The following is a 22,020-nucleotide window of genomic DNA, read 5'->3' as shown; positions in this document are numbered from 1 at the left end:
GCCGGAGTGGTGTGCAGGTTCGTGGGCAGCGAGGGTCAGGAGAGAGGAGTGTCTCGGAAGCCGGGGCAGAGGCACGTGGGTGTCTGAAGAGGAGATGAGGTTCTGGACTAGGCTGGCGGCAGAGCGGACTAAAACGGAGGAAACCAGCTGGCACGCAAGGAGAGGGCGGCATGGGTGGATTCGTGCGTTCAGCACCTGGAGGGCTGAGAGAATGGTGCAGCTGGTGGGAATCAGGGAGATCAGAGCAGGAATGAGTTGTGTCTGAGTTTCATAAACTTGGACATGAAAGCCGACTTTGAGCTACACTGACAGTCACACCGGCCCTCACTCTTGACTCTGCAGTAAAACCCACTGGGGACTCTGAAGAGCTGTTGGCTCTGATTTAGTTGGTCTGCGGTGTGGACTGAATATTGAATTTTTTTTTCAACTTCCCAATTGATTTTGATTTACAGCCAAAGTTGAGATTCCCTAAATTGTAGTCTTGCAAGTGTCGCTCGTGGACAAGCAGCTTTAGCAGTTTCTATAAACCTTTTAGAAATGCAGAATCTTAGGCCCACTGGAGGGTAATCTGCATTTTAACAAGCTGTCCAGGTGATTTGGTACCAAAGTTTGAGGAGTCTGACTTACGTGAACTTCCAAGAAGATGATTAAATATAATACTGGGCCCATGGAAATCAGGCTTAGAGATGCAGCTGGCGTTCAGCCACGGAAGTGGCATTCAGATCTCTCTTTCCATGTGTGTGTGTTTGCAGGACAGCTTCCTGGCTCCAGTGTTCACAAAGGACGAACAGAAGCACAGACGTCCTTATGAGTTTGAGCTAGAGAGGGACTCAAAGGCTCGGAACCTGGACCAGTTCTCTGTCCCCCATGGGCACCCCTCCATCGTCCTCAACGGCTGGCATGGGGAGTCAGCAATAGACCTCTCCTGTGCATCTGAGGGGTCTCCAGGAGCCACATCCCCTTTTCCAGTGAGTGCCAGTACCCCTAAGATTGGAGCTCTCAGTTCACTTCAAGGAGCCCTCGGCATGGACTTGTCTGGAATTCTACAAGCCGGCCTGATCCATCCAGTGACTGGGCAGATTGTCAACGGAAGCCTCAGAAGAGACGACGCTGCCACGAGGAGGCGGAGAGGGAGGCGGAAACATGTGGAAGGCGGGATGGACCTCATCTTTCTGAAGGAGCAGACGCTTCAGGCAGGAATCTTGGTGGGTACACCAGGCCATTAAATAAAACATGGACCTTTCTACACTGAGTAATAAACGCTTCTTCCCTAAACACAAAATTTTAGGCTTGTGGCTCTTCTCCCTATTTCAGTTGTTCTACCAATTTCTATTATGTCATCATTATAAGTTACCCTCGGTCTTTTCTGGAAATAGGGCCCTTAACTTGCAGGCAACCTGTAGAAATGAGCCAGGAAGTCTTGCCATTTCGTATAGAAACCATCCAAATCCTCCAGTGTTTCGGAAGAGCCCCTGGCGGAGCAGAGCCAGACAGCAGAGATGAGTTCGTGGCAAGGTGGCTCCCGGTCAGGAGGAGCGGGGACTGGAAGAAGGATCAGGGGTCAGGACCTGCTGCATGTTGGCCCTGGCTCTCCTCCTTGACTTACCCGGCGACACCGGGCTCCTCAGCCAGGCTCACTTTGCCCCCTGTAAGGCAGGGGCCGCAGCGCCTCCGGCAGAGGGTCGCTGTGAGGGTTCACCGAGGTGGCCCTGAGACATTCTAAACCCAGAGGAGATCGTCGTAGACAACAGAAAGGTGCAGCAGCCAAGGTCGGTCCTTTTAGACTTTGTTTAGTGTGACGGAGGCCACCAACTTCTCTTGCTATTTTGGTTTTTCCCATTTACTGCTTTTTGAGCTCCAAAACAGGAATCATATTTTATGTTTCCTTATTTTAAGAGGAACGATAATACCCAGTATTTGTTGAGAGCTTACTGTGTGTCAGGCACTGTGTTCATGGTTTCACATGATTGTCCTATGTCACCCTCACAGCAACCCAGTGAAGGTGGTGGTGTTCCCATTTTATAGGTGACAAAACTGCCTACGATTATTCAACTAATAGTGCAGGTCAGGGAGCCAAGCCAAAGACTTTGCTCTCGAGAGTGCGAGAGATTTGTTACTAAGCTGTGTTGTCTGGGATAAGTCTTTCTCTTAGACTTTCTGTATAATGGAGTGAGGGGAAGTGGCAGGTTCTTTCCCTGACCGATCCTACAGATTATTTTTTTTAAGAGGTGCAAAGTCATAGTTTTTCTGTGGTGATAGTAGAGTTCCAATGGAGTGGCTGATAAAATTTTTTCCTTGACTTCAGAATATTTTTCAAATTTATTAAGCAAACATTTATTTAGCATTGACATTGTACTTTAACCACAGATCCAATTACAGGCATTGGGAATACAGAGATGAGTAAGACAGGCATTTGAATGACAGAGGGAGACGTCACTAAATAAATTGCAGCGAGGCATTTTCTGTCACACAAAAAACCTGTGAAGAGTGGTGAAGGGGTACAGGACGTGGGGTGGCCAGCGGTGTCTGGGGCTGCCAGTGACCATGACCCGGGAGGTCTCACTGATCCTGAGCACATAGGATGGAATTAAAGTTAACCAGGTAGACAAGACAGGGAGAGGCGTATTCGAGTGAAGAGAACACCCCACGTAGGCAGGAGCTTCTGTGTGGGTCGGTAGTGTTTAGGATTCATACTCAAGCACCCAGCAGAGTAATATTCAGGTGGAAATAGATTGCAAGATTCCAAGAACACCTTATGAATTTTCCTTTTAGGTACTAGTGTTTATTTTGCCATGATTAACTGCACATACTGTGTTCTCTTCATCCAGGAGGTCCATGAAGAGCCGGGGCAGGCCCCTCTGAGCACCTCGCACCCTGAAGGGCCAGCACCCGCCACCTCGCCCCCAGAGCCAGCCCCACCAGCCGGCAGCCAGGCGGAGAAGGCCATTCCCGGCAAGAGTCTGCTTGACTGGCTGCGGCAGCAGGCTGACTACTCCTTAGATGTCCCTGGCTTTGGAGCAGTGAGTGTTTGTTGCTACTGCCTGAGGTTGCTGTTTATTTCTGGCTAACCTGGTGCTGTTTTGATGAGGAGTTTGCTAAGGTAGACCAGGAGGTTTGGGGAGAAATTTCTGTCAACTGAGAACACCCTTTCAAAGTCAAAAACATTATAACCCATGGCAGAATACTGGGCCAAGATAGGCATGCATGGTCTTATGAGGGCGGAATTCGTCTGAGTTTAGCCCCCTTCCCCCTGGAATGATCACACATTATCCTAAGCTCACAGAGAAATCTTCAAGTTGCATAAACATTGCCAGTTCATGAAAATGTTCCTGTCTGTTCCTTTCAAGTTAATGCGTTTCCACTTTGTGGGAGGTGTGTCTATTCTTAGTTATATACAGTTACTGCCTTTTTCTTCATTCTCCTAACTGCCTTTGCCCTCAGTCCTCTGGATCAGGAATCTGTAAGGGAGGGTTACTGAGCACAGATGTCTTTTCTTGGTTTTCCTTTCCTTAGGTGCTCATCTGACCACCACCATCTTTGCTTTGGGTACAGCTAGCCGATAAGAAACGGAGGTAGAGAGCTCACAGGAAAAGGCAGGGAGTGCATTCACAGAGGCACACCTCCCAAAGACAGACAGAGCCTGCGGGTGGGTAGCGGTGGGGAGAATCTGAGAGAGTGATGAGGGGAAAGGGCTAGGGACTAAGCAGCGCCTGAGAAACTGCCTGCGCAGCCCAGGTGTCCTGGTCTGCAGGGCCAGGGGCTCACACGGCCTGTTTGCCAGCTTGCTGCTGCTTCAGGAAGAGCCTAGGTGAGGGCCAGGTGGCTGCTTCCTTTAGCACAACCCGACTGGGTTCTTGGCAGAGAGCCATTAATGAGAAAACAGCAAAACCAGATGACAAGCACCACCCTCATCAGAAGAATCTGTGACAACATTTTGTAATGTTAATTTCCATTTGTCTCCTAGAATTTTTCAGACAAACCAAAGCAGAGGAGGCCACGCTGTAAGGAACCTGGAAAATCAGATGTCAGTTCTCTGAGTGGAGACGAGAGGGTCCCTGCTGTCCCCAAGGAGCCAGGACTGCGGGTAAGGAAGAGGGATGCGTCCCTGTGGAACCCAGCCCTGTAGATGCGGAGAGAAAGCTCCCCTGGGAATTGGGTGTCCCAGGCATGCCCCAGACGTGTCCCAGAGGACGGGGGGGCCAGCACAGGAAGTTTGGAGGTAGGGACAGGTGGTGCTGGGGTCATTCGTTTTCAACCAGAGAACTTTTGGGTTGCTTTCGTCCTTAAACCATTACCAGAGCTGGGTGTTTGTTATGTGTAGAGTTCAGGGAAAAGACACCCAGACTCATCAGGAGCCTCTTTCCAGTGTTTCACAAGCTTCATTATTGGGAGTTTTCATTTGCTAATCTAAGCCTTTCTGGCTGCCATTTAAGACACTTCCTCCTGGTCGGTCCTCCCTGGCAATGAGAAACAGCTGACTGTAAGCATGGCCCTTTTCCTGTCATGGAATCTTGAGCTGGAAGAGACTTCAAAGACATCTGCAAAATACTTCTAGTATAACAAATATGAGTTAATTATAGTTTACAGATGAGTGCACATTTGGAATAGAACATTTATAACCTCTAGAGGGCGGCAATATCATTTCAACCTGAAAATGCATTGAACTTGGGCAAATTATATGTAAATGCGTTTTTAACTTTGTGAAGTACATTCTGCCCAAACAGGGAGCCTCTGAAGACCCTCACGGGGCTCTGCTCTTCCTTGGTGTCCCCGGAGCTCGTGGGCTTTCCCAATGCCTCCTCTGTAAGGGCCCTGCCAGCTGCAGCCCTCCTGGGGTCCAAATTCCTGCCTTAGTGAAATTGCCTGGATGTGATTTCCTTTTTTAGTTCCAAAAGACCACCCACCCTAGTCATTTCCTCCTCCTTGTGCAGAAAGACGTTGTGACTTAATATTCTCAAGGAGCTTGTTACTGGTTTGTCACCTGCACGCTTCCGTTCAGCAGCTCTCACGCACATAACCGTTCCGGCTCATCCTCCCCGACTGCAGCCCCTCTGGGGGGGAGGCCTGGTCCAGTCCCGGGGGGCCTGCTTGTTAGAAAGTTTGTCTCATTGGAAAAGCAACCCTTTTTCCGGCTCTCTTGCTTTCTCCCCAGAAAATGTCCCTCATACCCCTTTTCTTAGACCTGCTTGTATTATGCAAGCTGATTTTGCTTCAGTTATTAACCTGTCTGCCTCTCTCCAGCCCTCACGCCACCCCCCCCTCCTCCACCCCCACCCTGTTCTGATCTCTGCACAGTATGGTCCCGTGGAGACCTCCAGTTCTTGCTTTGCTGTAGCTCCGAGCTCTTGGTTAAGAGACTTGTCAGAAAAACCATGTGGTTTCCCCCTTGGCCCTCTCATGTCTTTCTACATGTCTGACAATTTCCCTCATGTTCTGTGGAAATTAATGTTCATAACTCCCTGCAGACACTGACCCCTTGCCAGAAAACCCATTTCTAAGCTGTTTCTCTAAGCCAGCCTCTTACCAGAGATGCACTTTCGCACCCTTGTTAAATAAACACAGTCCCTGCTTCGGAGGCCCTTTTCCTGCAGGAAGGCGGGAACAGGAAGCCTTCGTCCACCTGGTCCTCAGGCTGCGTGGCCTCCCCGGCGAGGCAGAGCCACCTGGGGCCCGACAGCAGCACTCTGCTTAGCTCCGGGACAGTCCGTTTCCCAACCGTGTCCCCCACGGCTCCTCCAGGACTGGAGCCCTCTGGGGTTTGCTGCACTCTTTCTCTCGCATGGAGACACCACTCCTTCTAGAAACAGGCTCAGACCCCACCAGGACTTCTCCCTCCCTTCAGCCCCTTCTGCTCTGTGTGATGCGGCTGTGCCACAGACTGAGCGTGGCACACGCTACTGTGGGGCCAGGAGCTCAGCTTTCCAAAGGGCCCCATGTGCAGTGGCTGCTTGTTAGGTGTATGTGTGCGCACACACGTGCTTCGTGTATTTTATGTGCTGGGTACGTTTATTCCATGTTACACACATCTGTGTGGTTTTTCTGTTCATTTCTTGCTGAGCCATTTGACATGACACGTCACCCCTAAACACTTCAGTGCGCGCCCCCTAAGACCAGTTTCCTGTGTAACTATGTCTGTTATCACACATGTGAATATCAATATCTAATATCTAGTCCGGATTCAGATTTTTCCAACTGTCCCAAAAATATTTTTTAGAGCTTGTTTTTGTTTTATGTCGTGTTGTTTGTCAGAGTTTTAAAATTGGGATCCATACACTCCATTTGGTTGTTGGGCCTCTTTCCCCCCAGTGGGTGTTTTTCGGTGAACCTACTAACCTTCCTGGGAAGAGTAGGGAAGTTTGGGGCACCCCTTTCCCAGAAGTTAAGTTTAGCATGGGCACGTGCAGGCTTTGGAGTAAACACTACCAGGTCCTAGTGAAGAAGGACGCTCCTCCCAGGTTGGAGCACCCGTGCGGTCGCCTGCACTGCAGCTTTGCCTCCAGTGTTGCTTCATGTCTGCCCGCTCCCTGCTCCTCTTGCCCTCTCCCCAGGCCTCCCCTGGAAGAGGAAGCAGGTTTGCTCCCGGGGTATAATTACCAGGAGGGAGCGCTGCCAAAGCCCGGCTCGACCGCTGTGTGTGGTCGCAGAGCTGCTGGGAGAGGCATCTGACGAGGGTGGGCAGCAGCTGGGTGGCGGGAGTGACTCCCCCCCACAGGAAGTGGTGAGAGCCGACTTCCTCTGCCAGCATGCCTCTTGCTTTGCTGTGGGTGAAGAACTGTTCTCCTCACGCCTGGGGCCTTTCTGCTGCTGCTCTCCGGTCTGAAGGGGAGAAGGTGGCCAGGCCAGCTGGCCTGTCTTGTTGGCAGGTTCCCAGTTCTGAAAGGGCCCAGCATTCTCTCGGCATCAGTGGTTTGTTACAAGGTCAGGGAAGGGACATTTTTGGACATCTTGATGCCCGAGGAGTGCGACATGAACTTAGTAGGCAGGGCCAGAGAGACCACAGGGCCCACAGGGTGCAGGCTGTCTAAAGGGCGCTGACCGGTCCTACGTAAGCCCCGATGAGCTCAAAACCAAGTGTGTGAAAGTACATCTGGTTTATAGCAGACTGTTTGAAAATAAGATGGAGGCATTATTTATCGAGGGCTGGGTTTGTTTTCTTCCCCATATAAAGGCTTCCCTCCGGAGAGTTACGAGGGAACGCTTATGGGTGCGAAGGAAAAAGACACACCCCGGCACCTTTCCCTGGCTCTTGCCATGGGTGGGCTGTGGTTGTGCCCTGGCCAGGGCCCTGGGCTGTCCTCAAAAGAGACCTAAAACTATGGTGTCGTCCAACATGAGGCGATTTTCCTTAATGGGCTCAAAACAGACTGGTAAGAAATTATGCTGTGGCCTAGCCCCAATCCAGCGGGTCCTACAAGCTTTGTTTAGAAGCAGGAACCAGGCAGGTGGTTTGCCCCGAGCAGTCGGCCCCAGCACCAGAGTGAGCAGCTGCCCAGATGCCCCAGGACAAAGTGGACTGGCAGATCACAGGTAGCCACCTTTGGAGACAAGATACAGGTGTGGTGTGGTTCAGGCAAAGAGCCCCGGGCTGGGTCCCAGGGCTGGACCAGCCGTGCCCCCAGGGCCAAATCCCTGTCCCCCCAACGTGTAAGAAAGAAGAGGGACCAAACGCGGCAGTACTAGAGGTTTCTCCCTCTTCCGCTGTTCTAAACCAAGGCCTTTCCAGGAAGTTTTCTCCTCGGTCAGGCAAAGTTGACCATTTAATGCATTTTGCCCGTGGCTTATGGTGATCTGGTTCTCCTTTAATATTCATAGGGAAACAGAGGTGGGACTCCAGAACTAACGTGTGTGGGGAGACATGGGGACTTCCACATGTCTGAGTTTGCAGGCGGGAGCAGCTGCGACGACAGCACTGACGCCAGGGTCGGTGTGATGACTGACTGAGTGCCCTCGTGCGGGTGGAGCCCTTAGCCCCACGCCCGCCTCCAGTGAGGTGCTCAGTTACGTGCCATTGGTGCTCTCACTGCCCCTCCCGTCACGCCCCACACAGGCACCCTGGTGGCCAGTGCCCCTTGCTACTGACAGTCCTCACTGCACGGGAGTCAGAGCGTCTCTGCTGCTTCTCATTTTGGATCCGCTGCACATGTGTGTACCCGCGGCTCACCAAGAACCCAGACCATTGTCGCTCACTCGCCCTGTCTCCACGGCTACCCCTTACGCAAAGATCTGTTGGCTTTTCTGAGGGTTTGTCTTAACAGTTAGGGGAGAAGAGAGGCGGTGAGCCAGAGGGAAATGCCCGAGCTACTGCATCAGAGTCCACAGTCGGTGTCCTCGGGAAGGTGAAGAGACTACTCAGCTGCTCTCAGGCCTGGTCACCAGTCTCAGCCCTTTGATGGCCTTAGCTTCCCCGGTTTCCTTCTCCACACTGCCCAGGACTCTGGGCTATCACAGGAGGTTTTCTTGGCCTGCACCGCCCTTCTTGCTCTGGGTAGGCTCCACTGAGGGAGGCAGCTGCGTCCCTGCTTTTGAGCCTCAAAGATAAGGAGGTGCAGCTGTGGGCTGGTGGTCCCAGCTGCTCCTTGCCAGGTCTCTGCTCCCCACTCACTCCAGACTTGGAGGAAGGGGAGGCATTTACGCCCACATACCAGAGAATCCGGTGAAGGCAGCAGAGGCGGCTGCGGAGAAATGGGCTCCTCCGGCAACCCCAGGGCCAAGCCCAGAAGCCTGGCTATTGGGCCCTCCCACCTCCCGCCCTGTCTCCACACTTAAGCCCTAACTGTGACCTGTTGTCCTTGGGGTGAAGCCAGGGTCACAGGTCTCTGGAGGCCACGCTGAATGTTTTTAGTCTTACCTTTGCTGTGGTCAGAGAGGAGGCTGTAAAGAACACCAGCTTTGTGACAGGAGCCACAGCGCCCCGTGGACCCCCCAGAGGAAGGGCTTTTCCTTTACACTCTGAGCAAAGAAGACCGAGACTGCTTGACCACAGAAGTACAGCTGGCCTTCAAAAGGGGGGGCGTGCATTACCTTGATGAATGTAAAGACAGCAGTGAGGAGTGGGGGTATACCCAGGGGGGCATAGGCGTTTCAGATACTGCGTCCTGAAAGAAATGTCTCTCTTTCTGTGTGGGGAAAACAGTTCTCTCCCTTTGCTGGGGATTGATCTGGCTGTATCTGAAACACATTCAGAGTTAGTTACATTGGAACGGCAGTGGTTGGTTTAAGTCTCTGCAAGCGAACTGTGAGCTGGGAGAGCAGGTTCTCGGGCAGGCCCTTGCACCCTCTTTCCCGCAGAGCTACTGAGCCATGGCCACGGGAGGGGGCACGTGACCGCGCCCCTCTCAAGCATGTACTTTCTTCCCCCATCAGCCTACAGTTCACCGGTGCGTTAGGGCAGCAGGCCCTCCTCGTGCTTCTCCGTGGCTAACCACCCAGGCTTTTCGTGGTGAAGTGTTCCGATGTGTGTGGCAGGTGCCCCATGTGCAGGCATAGCTGAGTCCCAGGCGTGGTCACAGCTCGGTCCTCAGGGGGCAGAGTGCTTAAGCCTGGCACTCTCCACCCTGCTTTCCCGTAAGGAAACGGGAGAGCAAACCTCTGAACAGGAAAACAGATTGTCTCCCTTAAGGGAGACCAGGGCGTCGCTGCATTTTGACCCAGTTCACCAGCGATCATCTAGAGCACTTTCGTTTTCTCAGCAGACACGTGGGCGTGTGAGAGTCGCTGTCCTCCAGGAGCTCTCGATCCGGAGGGGCATGGGGCACACACGCAGCCAGCGGTGTCCCTTGGCAGGGCTTCTCCCGTGGGCTGGGCAAGGCACTAAACACTTCAGTAACCCTGCAAGATGGGCGTCCTGGTCCTGTCTCACCAGAATTCTGACTGGAACTGACTCGGCCTGGGTCCCAGAGCCAGGGTGGGAAGTCCGGTCGCTCTGCTCCGAAGCCCCGTCTTACCTACTCTGCTCTGTGGCTGTCATTGGAAACCTTCCTGTGTCGTGAGGAAGACAAATGTAGCGATTAGGACAAGGGGTCGCAGCCACAAGTGTTGACTGCGTTCACTTCAGCAGCGTGTACACGAAAATTGGTGTGATTCCGAGGAGATAGCATGGCCCCTGCGCAAGAACAATGTACGAATTCCTGAAGCTTCCGTATGGTTTTTACATGGTACAACCAGACTGACACAATGTTGTGTCAGCTGTACCGCAGTAAGTTTTTTAAAGTCTTGACTAAGACCTGGGCATCTTTAGTGCTGGTCTCTAGCTCCCAGCGTTCTGACGGCTTTGCCACAGGCTGGACTCTGTTTTTGCACAGTGAGCAGGTGGGAGGCAGTGCTTGACAGTGACAGGCTGTCAGCCTCCGAGGGAGGAAGCTCCGGGAGCAGGTGTGCGGGAGGCAGTGCCATTGGGGGACCCTTCGAGGCACTGGGCAGGACGGCCTGGGCAGAGCCCCAGGTGGCCTCCCATCATCCAGTGACCTTCAGCATATTGTGTTTCCTTGTCCTTTTCTAGGGCTTTCTCCCAGAAAACAAGTTCAATCACACCCTGGCTGAGCCTGTTCTTCGAGATGCAGGCCTCCGCAGGAGGGGGAGGCGACCTCGGAGCGAGCTCCTGAAAGCTCCCACCATGGTGGCGGACTCTCCCTCTGGAATGGGGCCACTGTTCATGAATGGGCTGATTGCTGGGATGGACCTGGTGGGGCTTCAGAGCATGAGGAATGTGCCGGGCATCCCCCTCACAGGGCTGCTGGGGTTCCCGGCTGGCTTCGCCGCTGTGCCCGCAGGCGAAGAGGTCAAAAGCACCTTGAGCATGCTGCCCATGATGCTGCCGGGAATGGCTGCCGTGCCCCAGATGTTTGGGGTCGGGGGACTCCTCAACACCCCCATGGCGACGGCCTGCACTTCGACTGCTCCAGCGCCTCTGTCAAGCACAACAAAGAGTGGTACGTCAGTGACCGAGCAGACTGTAGAAGACAAGCCAAGTAGCCATGATGTGAAAACGGACACTTTAGCTGAAGACAGGCCCGGTCCTAGTCCATACTCTGATCAGTCCGAACCCGCAATAACTACGAGTAGTCCCGTGGCTTTCAACCCATTTCTCATCCCAGGAGTGTCTCCTGGACTCATTTACCCGTCCATGTTCCTCTCCCCTGGCATGGGCATGGCTCTGCCCACCATGCAGCAGGGCAGACACTCGGAAATGGCAGGGCTGGAGAGCCAGAAGAGGAGGAAGAAGAAAACAAAAGGGGACCACCTGAACCCCAACCCTGAGTCTGCTCCCGGGTCGGACAGGGGGCCGGGCAGTGATCAGAACTTCCCCGAACCCAGGGCACCTGTGCCCTCGGATGGCGAGCACGCGGCGCAGTCTGGGGACGGGGGCCTCAAAGACTCCAACAGTGACACCAATTAGAACTGCTCTTTCATTTAAGAAACAATGTGACTTGTAAGTTTCTTATCCCATAAAGGTTTGTTACTTCCCTCCCTTCACCTTCATAAGAACCTGTGTTTCCATAAGTAATATTTACCTACCTGATTTCCTGTCCGAGAACTACGGTAACAGATGTTCATAGTTGCAGGGTCTTGCCACTTCATTAGCTGAGTGTCGTTGACCTAGTCTAGGAGGCACAGAATCCGCACTCTGTGATCCCGTCGTCCATTCCAGCAGTCGTAGTTGACGCAGTACCTGGTGACACGCCCTGCCCCTCCTCTCCAAGTTTCCCACCCATCTGAGGAGGAACATGGCAATGAGGAGCCGCCTAGGGTCCCGATGAAGGGCTGGCTGAGGGGCAGAGGCAGCCGCTCTTTCTTCCGTGAGCTGGGTTGAACGGGAGGAGTGTAATGGGGAACCAAAAGCACAGGAAAAGGAAGTGCCGGCGCACATTTTTTAGTTAAAATATTTCCCTATTTTATGATTACTAAATGAGTAGTATAGACAGACGTATATAACTAATGGCTGAAAATGCATCTCTTCATTTCTTTATGAAACAGAAACCTTACTGGTAGTAAATTAACTTCCCCCTTTGGGTTTTTCAGACACTTGCAGCGAGAAGAAATACTGACTAAGGCATTACTTTATAGACGTATGTTCTCTCCCGAGGTAAAGGATGATTCTCAGTGTGAGGAAACTTGGCACACCCCGGGTGGTCGCTGGTGAGGGGGGCGGGCGAGGGGGTGCCCTCGCGGAGCTGCACGCCGAGCACAAGCACATGACTAGCACTCCGCCCCCCACTCTGCAGAGCCCCCCACCCTGCAGAGTGGCTCCAGCCGGGCCTGGTGGGTCCTTCCTCTGCGTGCTCACTCACCAGGAATCGGGAGCCTGTGGGAAAACAGTCACTTGGCACTCGACACTTGCCTAGGTCCTTTTGTCAACATTATCTGAGGTTGTCAGATCACGGGTGTACCACCTTTTACATGACTGTGAAAAGTCTTTTTTTCCCTCCATTTTTTCTCTATTCAGTTTTATATATATTGCAGTTGGACCCAGATTCTAAATCATCAGGTTAGTCGAGACTGTTGCAAATTGACTTCATTTTCCTTTTTCCTGCCTGAGCAGCACATAGGCCCATTTCCTTTGGCCGGTCCCACTCATGTTCCACTCCCCCACCTCCTCACCCCCCACCCCCGACATCTCACGCGTTGTCGGCAGTCCACACTCTGAGACTTGGAGTGAGCGCGTGGTCCAGCACCCTGGGGGCGCCGGGCTGGGCAGGACCGCTGGGGGTGTCGGAAGTGTTGCTAGTACCCGCTTCACGTTTTTGTTGTCACAATTTACTGTATTTTTTACTTTTTTCTGTTACCATTTTTGCTAATTTATCAGAAGGTCCAAAAGTTTGACATAACTATTTCAGTTTGCATTATTTATTTATGATGGTTTTGTCATTGTCTTTTATACATTTGGGATTATAAATTATGTAAATGTTAAAATGAGCATCTCAAAGAAGTCTGTTAAATCGTGACCGGAAAAAATCAATCAAGTGTATTTTCAAAAAGTGGAGTCCCAGTTTTGTGAATCAGAGCTATAAATCAGAAAATCTATATCTGATCGTATAAGAAGAAAGAATCCAGTCATTGAACAAATCCTATTCAGTGACATCTTTATAGCATAGATGGGCTGCAGTGCTGACAACAGATTTCTTGGAAATGCTGCTCTCTCTATTTAACTAACATTTTGTTCAGTTTTGCCTCCAGTGGAAGCAGAAAGGGTTTTTTCAGCTGTTAAATCCTTAAAAATCAATATAATTTATTTATGTAAAAAAATCACTCAATCAATATATTTTTGAACCTTTTAAGTACTAATTTTCTTTTTATCAAGTAGAAAAAATATGTATTTGCCCTAAATCCTTAAAATACAAATGCTATAAAAATTCCTGTATCTTGAAAGCCTTACTGCAAATGAGTATTATAGACACCCAGCGGAGCCTGGGTGTTCTCTGTCGTCGTCGTCCTCGTCGTTTTGTATGGAAAAGCTGCTTTCCCCAGGTTCCACTTAGTACCTCCAGCAGGTCACAGGGTTCAGTATGGATTTGACTTAAAAACCCACCAGCATGCTGTGTCCCTTGTTACAGCTTATCAAACCTGTATGTTAACTCTCTGGGTGTTAGGCTTATATTTGACTGCTATTGTGTCCCTGTTTGCAAAATGAAAATGACACTTCGTGGATTACTTTCTCTGTAAGGCATAAGTGCTTCTTATGATTATTTTGACGTTTTCAAGAGCAAAAGCCAAATTTAAACTCTCTTCAGCCAACTTGAGCCTTTTCATCAAGTTCCATGTCACACACAGCCATAACTTCCCTTGGTCGTTCTTCACCCTATGTCTTACATAATAAATTGTCTGTGGTCTTGATCCTGGATTTAAAAAAAAAAAAGTCGAAAAGTCAAATTTGTATATGAGGACTTCAGTGGCACTGGGTGTCTCTTGCTGCCTGGGCTCTTTCTGAATGAGCCACCTGCACACAGGACAGGACCTCAGTCTGTCCCAGGTGCACCCCAAAGGGGGCTTGCTGGTGTCCATTCAGGAGGGCTGACTTGACCGGTCTCCCGGCCCCCCAGAGCACTGGTTGGAAGGGGCTTGGCACAGCTCCCCAGACTCGCCCTGAATGTCTGGGCGACGCTACTCCCCTCAGCCTGTTCAGAAGCCCCACCTCCAGTCCAGTCGCGCAGCTGGGATTCAGGGCACATCTGGATTGGATCGGGTGCATGAAACGCAGGGATGCCGCGGTAGCTGAAGCTCGTTAAGAACTTTACAATCCTTAGTTTTGGGAAGCATCGCCTCTCCAGACCCAGAAAGGCTATGTCAGAAATTATCAACAAGGCTGGCAGGAAAGTGCCGAAGTCTCCGTGAGACTGAGAGCAAGCGATGACCCTCCCCCTCCCTTGCAGCCAGAGTAGCAGGTACCTAGGAGAGGTGGTGGGTGAATAGCCTAGAGGATGGGCAGGACATTGTTTTATAAGGCCTGAGTGCCCTGCCACCATTTTCAAAGTAAGGATGTAGCATAGGCGTTGTAGATCCTCAGTCAAGACTCGCTGGGTAGGGGAGTAATTTACGCAGAATAAGTAGGAAAGAGTCTTGGTTTCACTCGTGACCTCAAAGCCTGCTCCAATAAATGCTACCTCCTTGGACAAGGGCGGAGGAGCCCAGGTAGCCCAGTACATTGGGCCAGTGTTTCGGTGTTTCGTGTGTGTGCGCTCCCTGAGTGACCTTTGTCCTCTCAGCATCTTGGTTGCCGGGTAGAGAGACACTGGCGTGCAGTCTGCCTAATGAAAGCCAACAGGAGGCCACAAAGCGCTCTCATCAATCACGGAGAACAGCTGGGGCTGGGCCCCTCTGTCCCAGCAGCCCGAGGTTGCAACACTTTAGCCTTTGTGATGGCCAGCTGGGCCCCCTCAACCTCAGAAACCAGCTCTGACAGAATCACACTAGGAAATGCTGGCGCTGGGAAAAGCGAAACAGGTCACACCCTCTGGAAAAGTTTATACTTCATTCATTTACACTAGATTTCTTAAAATGGTTTCTTGCAAGAATGACTGTTCATTTGGTCTGCAAATCCCAGAAGGATCTCTCTCAGGCCAGCCAGGGAGAACTTCATTCAGCCCCTCGATGAGCACCTTGGCTTCTCAGGATGCAGTCTCTGAGGTCGGGGAGCAAGAGGGCAGGTCCGCAGGACAGGGGGCGTGTGTTGCCTTCGGGCCTCGTCTTCCAGACTCAGCAGAGTACCTGTGGGATAAGATAGGAGAGACGGGAAAGGGAGACATTCGGTACGGGTTCCATGAGATTGGTTTGAAAATGAAAGCCAGAGGACGGAGGGGGCAATAGACCTGGAAGGAGGGGGAAGAGGGGTGGAACGCGGGTGCGGGGGAGCACTACCTTCCACAAGCCTCCGTTCCCTCGTCTGTGGAATAGGGGTCATTATCACTTGGACCTACTGGGTGGCGTGGGGTCAGTTGAAATGATCAGTGTCAGGTGCTTAAAGTCATGCTTGACATATGTGATTTGTCTTTACTCCTTTCAAGTAGCTGGGGAGGTGAGGATTGCCAGTCTCCTGGAAAGATAAGGTAACCGAGCCAATATCCTAGCAAGAAAGGATCAGGAAGCTCTCGCTCCCCTCACCAAGGTAAGTGCAGGGTGGGTGTGGGGCGTCAGAGCAGTGCAAGACACAGGCTCTCTGGCCTGGCTCCGTCCCCACAGCCCTTTCTGCACGAGCCCGTTGGCCTCGAGTGAACTGAGGGGTGAGGTGACTCGTGGGGCTGGGAGGAGGGAGGCCCCAGACCATGAGGCCTTCCTTCCTCGGTGTGTGGGCGCCGGATTTGGGGGGGTCAAGGGACTGGCACCTAGTTAGATTTGCATTTCACATAAACTAACTTTCTTGGTATAAGTATATCCATGCAATATTTGGTAGATAGTTGTACTCAAAAAAGTTATTTTGCCTAGAATTTAAATGTGCGCGTTCAGTGCACGACACATTTACTAGGTGCTTCCTCAGATGGACTTGCTCTGAGTGCCCAGTGGCCATGCTCTTGGTCCCCACCATAACTGCAAGGTTATCGCCACCTTACAGGTGACAGGACCAAGGCACAAAGGGGCTGAATAACTCTCCCAATCTTCCTAGCTGCTAAATGGTGGAGTGGGGTTCAGGGGCCTGGGAAGACTTTTCAGAGCCATAAACTGCTGACTGGTAGAGCAGTCTGGATGGGACGTCTAGTCCGAGGCCTGGGGCGGGCTGGCCCTTTGGGATGCAGCTTCTCTGTAAAGTAGTCACGGAATGACGACCAAGAAGAGAAGGCCTTCCGGGCTGTGCTGCCCCTGGGCTACGACTGCGGACCCTGCGGCCAGAGTAGCAGGTACCTAGGAGAGGAGGTGTTCCTTCCCATCCTGCTGCCAGCCACTGGGCCCCAGCTCACTGTGCCCAGCCCCGACAGGCATGAGCTCATCCCGCAGCTGGTCCTCCAGGTGAGGCGAGGCTCTGGCAGGTTGTCACCTGCCTTCAGTGGCACAGTTAGTGAGGAGAACAAAAATGTACAGGGGGTTCTATCCCCAAAGCTCAGGCCCAGCACTATCTTCCTAGAGTGGTGTGGGCGAAGCACAGCGCGCCGCCTGCCTTGGCACAGCCTGCAAGCCAGGAATGGAATCTTCAAGAGAAGATTTCATGACACATGAATATCATACCAAATTCAAGTTTCAGAGCTTTCACAAGCAAAGCTTTGTTGGAGCCCAGCCACACGCATTCCTGTGTGTGTCGTGTGTGGCTGCTTCCACACCAGAACAGCAGGGCTGCGTGATTGTCACAGAGCCACGTGGCCTGCCTGCAAAGCCGGAAACAGTCCCTGTCCGGCCCTTCACAGAAAATGCTCCCTGACCCCTGCTTTCCAGCATCAATTTTATTCATAGATTCGGTGCAAAGATTAAGTTATTTGAAATATTATCATGTTAAACATGGTTTTGTAGAAATAGGAATCGTGTTAGAATATGAGAATGACGTCTACTGTTAAGAAGAAACAAAGTTCAAAATGCCCTACATTTTGGGCATCCCCTTGAGGGTCTGCCCCCAGGCCCCCAGGGCATCCTTCAGAGGAAGAGTCGGAGCCGCCCTGCCCTGCCCTGCCCGCTTCTCACACCACAACCTGTTTGGGGTAGAGAAGGGGAGCCAGAGGACAGATTTGGAGCTGCTGGTGAGAGGGGACAGTTTTTAGAAAGAACACCCAAAAGGAGTAGCAGGAGAGCCTGGAGGACCCAGACGGGGTTGGTGCAGGACATGGGTTGAGGGACCAGCAGGCAAAACCGCCTATGCCCTGGGAAGGGGCCAGAGGGACAGTCCCCACCAGGCAGGGACTGCAGGTGGGCTACCTGCAGATGAGCGGAAGGGGGCCTCCCAGGACACGGTTCCCAGAGGATGAGCCCGTGTTGGTTGCTTTCCCACCTGGAGCTCCAGCCACAGGAAGGCCAGATGTGGGGGAGCTGAGTGCAAGGAAGCAGTGACGAGCCTGAGACAGGTGCCCTGGCCCAGGCGGGCTGACGGCCACATCCTGGAGGCAGAGTTCAAAGAAGACAGGAAGGAGCAGCTGGGACCAGATCTATGCAGGGAGAAGAGTTCCCATTGCATCCTGTAACTGCAGGCAGCAGCCGCACCGTCAGGCCCCAACCCACAGCCTCCCTGAGGCACTGAGCTCTTAGACACTCCCTCCTGCTATCGGGGACCTCGGAGTCCAGCCCACAGGACCACAATATCTGCTGGGCAATACCCTCTCCTGACTCAACACCAGACATCGCAGGGGTTGCCGTTCCACATTCGAGTCTCCTACAGCCAGTGTGGACTATGCACAGGGAGCAACAGCTGCTGTGATGGAACCGATGTGGGTCTCCTAGCACCTGTGGGTGAGAGCCCATGGGTAAGAGACAGGCAGGAGGAAGTGCCGCTGTTTTCAGGAAAAGAAGATGGGCGGTTCAGCTAACTACAGCCCGCCAAATTTGACATCGACCCTAGAGGATAGAATGGTAGGAATGATCTTTAAAAGGTTGTGCCAAGGGTTTACCAAGAACAAGTCAAGCCAGACTTGCTTGTTCTGGGCCTCCATACCCCTTTGCAGCGACTGTGGGTGGTGGAGAGAGCAGCCCTAGGTGTTTTTATGGCACAGGACAAGGTGGAGAGCTGCAGGGTTTCATCCCTGCCTGCATGGCCATACCCCCACTGGGAACTAAGAAATGGGTCTGCGCCCACCTGGGTCCACCTCAGTGGCTCATGGCCCCTGTTCTCAGGATGGCGCAATGTTTGTAAACTCCCGTGCCTGCCAGGTGAGGCAGGTGACGTAGAGGAGTGACACGGGCCGGATTCAAGGCACTAAGAAGAGGTGGGCATGACGGACACTGGTAACCTCTTGCCCTCACTGAAGGGGTCAGCCACCACCAGCTACAGCCAACTGGGGCCGTGCAGGAATGTGACCTTGTGTTGCCTGACGCCCTGATGTTTTTTCCAACAGAGGATGGAAATTTGGGTATTTGTGTAAAATCCCCTGATTTTTGAATGTATGCAGTCAATTCACATTCTCCAGCAGTCCTCCAAGCAGACATATGTCTGCAGGTTGGGCCTGGCACGCAGAGCACCCAGTTGTTACCTGAGTGACTGGAGAGCTGTGAGCCGTGGCAGGCTCCTGATGCAACTGGCAGGTGAGGTGGGAGAACACAGAATCCCGCACCCCTCTCCAGATGTCCAGCCCGCTCTCGGAAACAGAACACTAGCAGAGGTTCAGGTCAGTGCAGCACGACAGCCAGTGGCCCCCACAGGGGTGCGCCCTGCGCCCCAGGAGGGGGTGTCCAGAGGCAGGTTGCAGCCCCACACGGGGCATGAAGCTGGGTACTTGCCAATATCAGGCAGGAGGTGGGACCGGAGCAGCTTTGCAAAATCACCTTGGCCTAACCATTAGACCCCTGGACCCGGTGGTCCTTGCTGAGTGTGTGTGCCTGTTGCACCCCTTGGAAGGGCACTTGGGCCTCACCCTTCTCTGTCCCCAGCACCTCTGGGTTCCCTGGGGATCCTCAGGGACTTCCAAAGTGTGAGTGAGCGCACCTTCAGCCCCTCTGCAGGTGTGAGTGGGGGGAGGAGGGAAGGATCTGAGAGGGGTCCAGGCTGAGCAGGGCAGGCAGTGGCTCGGGGCCGCCGAGGTATTTAGCCTCTTTCCTCGCTCAGACCAAGAGGAGGCCCGACCAGGAAAACTCAAGACTCCACTCCCACCTGCACCCCTTTCACCCCCATGCCCACTCCAGCTCTGATCCAGGCTTTTCCATCCACAGACCCCACACTTCCCAGGCCAGCGAAGAGGCAGAGGGCCTGCCAAGGCCTGGGAAATGCCTTCAGCAGGGGCTCGGGGACATGCAGGCCGGTTGGGTGGGTTGTAGGGCCTGAGGAGAGCCCCCGACCCCAGCCCCTGGGGCCTGCAGTTGGAAGACCCTCCTGCCCTCCTCCCCGGTCCCCCGTGGAATTTCCCCAGCCGGAAGCAGGGTGTCTGTATATAAGGAATGGGGCCCTCGATTCGGATACTCCTAGTACAGTGTGCATCTGAGAGGGTGGGGGGAGGCGGACGGAGGGCCAGAGGAGTGGGTACTCTCACTGGCTAAGCTCCTGCAACCACTTCCTCCCTCTCCCCAGATCAGTTAGAGATAATCAGCATCCTGTTCAGGGAGGGAATGGAGAGACACCCCCCTCGCCTGGGTTTGCAGGGCCCTGCAGCAGCACCCCCAGCACACAACCCAGCACCTGACACAGGCCCAGGGGGCAGGGGCCGCGTTCTGCGGCCAGGCCCCAGCAGTCCAGCCATCCAGCCTCTGTAAGGAGTAGGAGTCGGAAGCCATTAAACATCCACTCAGAGGGGTGTCCTCTCCGGGGAGTCCACTGCGCCAGCACAGCAAGCCGGAGCCCCTGGCCCCATGCGTTCGGTTTTCAGTTACTCCTTGTGCCCTTTGGTGCCAATCTCCCTTCTGCATATGCCATCAGCCAGGCTGTGCTCATTTCTCAGGGACAGGGAACACTGGAAAAAAACAAGATTTTCTGCCTAGCTTTGGAGTTTCAAAAGAAGCCCATGGGCAGGACACACGTGACAGGTAAGAGCAAAGCTTTCCGGTACCACCCCTCCCCCACCTAGAAAAGGGCTCCCTGAGGGAAGAGGAGAGGGGCCGCTGGTGGGGCCTGGTGGGGCTGGGAGGGGCTAGCCCCCTGGAGCACATCCTGCCCGGCTCTGGCACCCATGGGGCCACGGGCTTCCCTTCTCACGTGGCTGCAGCACCTCCTTCAGAGCAGCTCCCAGGTCCTGTGGGCAGGCCAGTTTGGACGGCTGCCACCTGTGCCCTGGGCTTCACTTGGGGTCAGATTTTCTTATCCCATGGGGCAGCCCTCCTTGGAACTCCCTAGAACACCTGCCAGACCCCTGTGCCATTAGGGGTGGAGCCCCGGACATCAGTGAGGAGAGAGCAGTGTGGAAAGCCCCAACCCCTGAGCTTTGGGGAGCGGGGGCTGGGAGAAACCAGCCGGAGGGCCCTGCAATCCCAAACCGGGTGGGTGCTGGACAAAGCCCGCCCCGTGGCATCAGTGCCACCCCAACGCTGACTTTCTGCTCCGGAGTCTGGAGGTGTGGGCTCTGAGCAGGCCAGGAGCCTCACGGGAGGCTGTGCGGAGGAGCAGCACTCACCTCCCTGCGGGCGGCCACGCCCAGGGCAACCCACCAACTGGTCTCGGGGGCCAAGACTGCAGGGTGCCCCAGAGGGGCTCCCTGCATGGCCTGAAGCACCTCTGGGCCTCATTTTCTTTGTGCTCAGTCCCTCTCGGCACTGCCACTCTGGGCATGAGACCCTGAGTGAGATGTTGTGTCCCCTCCTCAGGGGGTGGGGTGTCCTCAGACTGAGCTCAGCCTGAGGGTGCAGAGCCCTTCCCTGGGGAAGCTCTGCTGACTGATGCTCCCGTTTCATCTTGGGGCTTGGAGCGGAGGTCCTGAACCCCCTCAACAGGGTCCCCACCTTCCCGTTAGGCTATCCCCCACAAGCCTTTTTGCAAAGAGCTCGGCTAAGAGCCAGGGAACTTTTGAAAAGTGTACGGGCTGAGCCAAGCTGTGCAAACCTGTGTTCCTGCCCGGGCTGACAGGGGCCAGGTTGTTCCCAGATGCATGCAGAGGCGGGGGTGGGGTTCGAGAAGAAAGGGACAACCTCAGGAGGCCTCACACACTGCCCAGCAGCAGCCCAGGGTGGCAAAGTGGGAGAAGGAATGGCCAGAAGCCACAGAGCTGGGGCCTGGGGCCTGGTGTCTGGTGTGGACACACAGGAAGCATACACACACACCCAAAAGCAGTTAGGTACAGAGGCAGCTACACAGATACACAGGCGTGCAGACGTGTAGGTATGTGCTGGTGTACACACAGATGTACTCAGATTTATACATATACCTAGGCAATCACACACGCAGCTAGAGAGACATGCTCAAAGAGGCCCATACATACAGGCCCACTGACACGTGTGTGCATGCCTACACACCCAAAGACATATACATACCAAGGGTGCAGGAAATGCCGAGCCAGGCCCAGGAGGCAGGAAGAGGGCTTGACTGCCCCGATGACCCAGCTCTTTGGGCCCAGCTCCTTGGGACCCAGGGTGGGTGCACACACACGTGCACACATGCACACACCCTAGGGGGGGAACCACTTCCTTCATAGGAGCCTCTGGATCCAGGGCAACATGCAGTCGGAACCTTGTACTGGGAAAGAAAGCGCCTTTGTTTGCTGGGACCAGGGCTGCGGGGGCAGCTGCAGCCTCCTCCAGGACAAGGGCCAGGCCAGTTCCTCACCCCAGGGAGGAGGGTCAAGTGAGGCCAGGGATAGGGGGTGAGGGAGCTGGGGGCCCTGGCAGGCCCTGTCACCACCCCCGGGACACTGTCTCTGGCTGGCTGCAGAGAGACCAGGAAGCCAGCTGTTCCCGGCCCCAGCCCCTCAGCCCCCTGGCCACGGTCTGGCCCTGTCCTCAGACTGACCCCTGGCCCTGGTGCTGCACTGACCCAGACTG

At 53.8% G+C, this 22,020-nt stretch overlaps 1 protein-coding gene across 1 annotated transcript in view; it reads left to right on the top strand.

Moving 5' to 3' along the window:
- Positions 1–13,274, top strand: part of CHD6 (chromodomain helicase DNA binding protein 6) — a 169,964-nt gene extending 156,690 nt beyond the window's left edge. The window contains exons 34-37 of the mRNA XM_037044086.1: positions 753–1,205; positions 2,829–3,020; positions 3,965–4,084; positions 10,499–13,274. Coding sequence (XP_036899981.1) covers positions 753–1,205; positions 2,829–3,020; positions 3,965–4,084; positions 10,499–11,395 — 1,662 coding nt within the window. The 3' untranslated portion in view covers positions 11,396–13,274. The remainder of the gene's footprint in view (positions 1–752; positions 1,206–2,828; positions 3,021–3,964; positions 4,085–10,498) is intronic.
- The last annotated feature ends 8,746 nt before the right edge of the window (positions 13,275–22,020 follow it).

Source organism: Sturnira hondurensis, unplaced genomic scaffold (genome assembly GCF_014824575.4).
Source record: "Sturnira hondurensis isolate 20B ecotype Veracruz unplaced genomic scaffold, ASM1482457v3 Scaffold0004136, whole genome shotgun sequence".
In the NCBI taxonomy this organism is placed as follows: Eukaryota; Metazoa; Chordata; class Mammalia; order Chiroptera; family Phyllostomidae; genus Sturnira; species Sturnira hondurensis.
The sequence above is the reverse complement of the archived record's forward strand: the minus strand, read 5'-3'. Positions and strand labels throughout refer to the sequence as shown.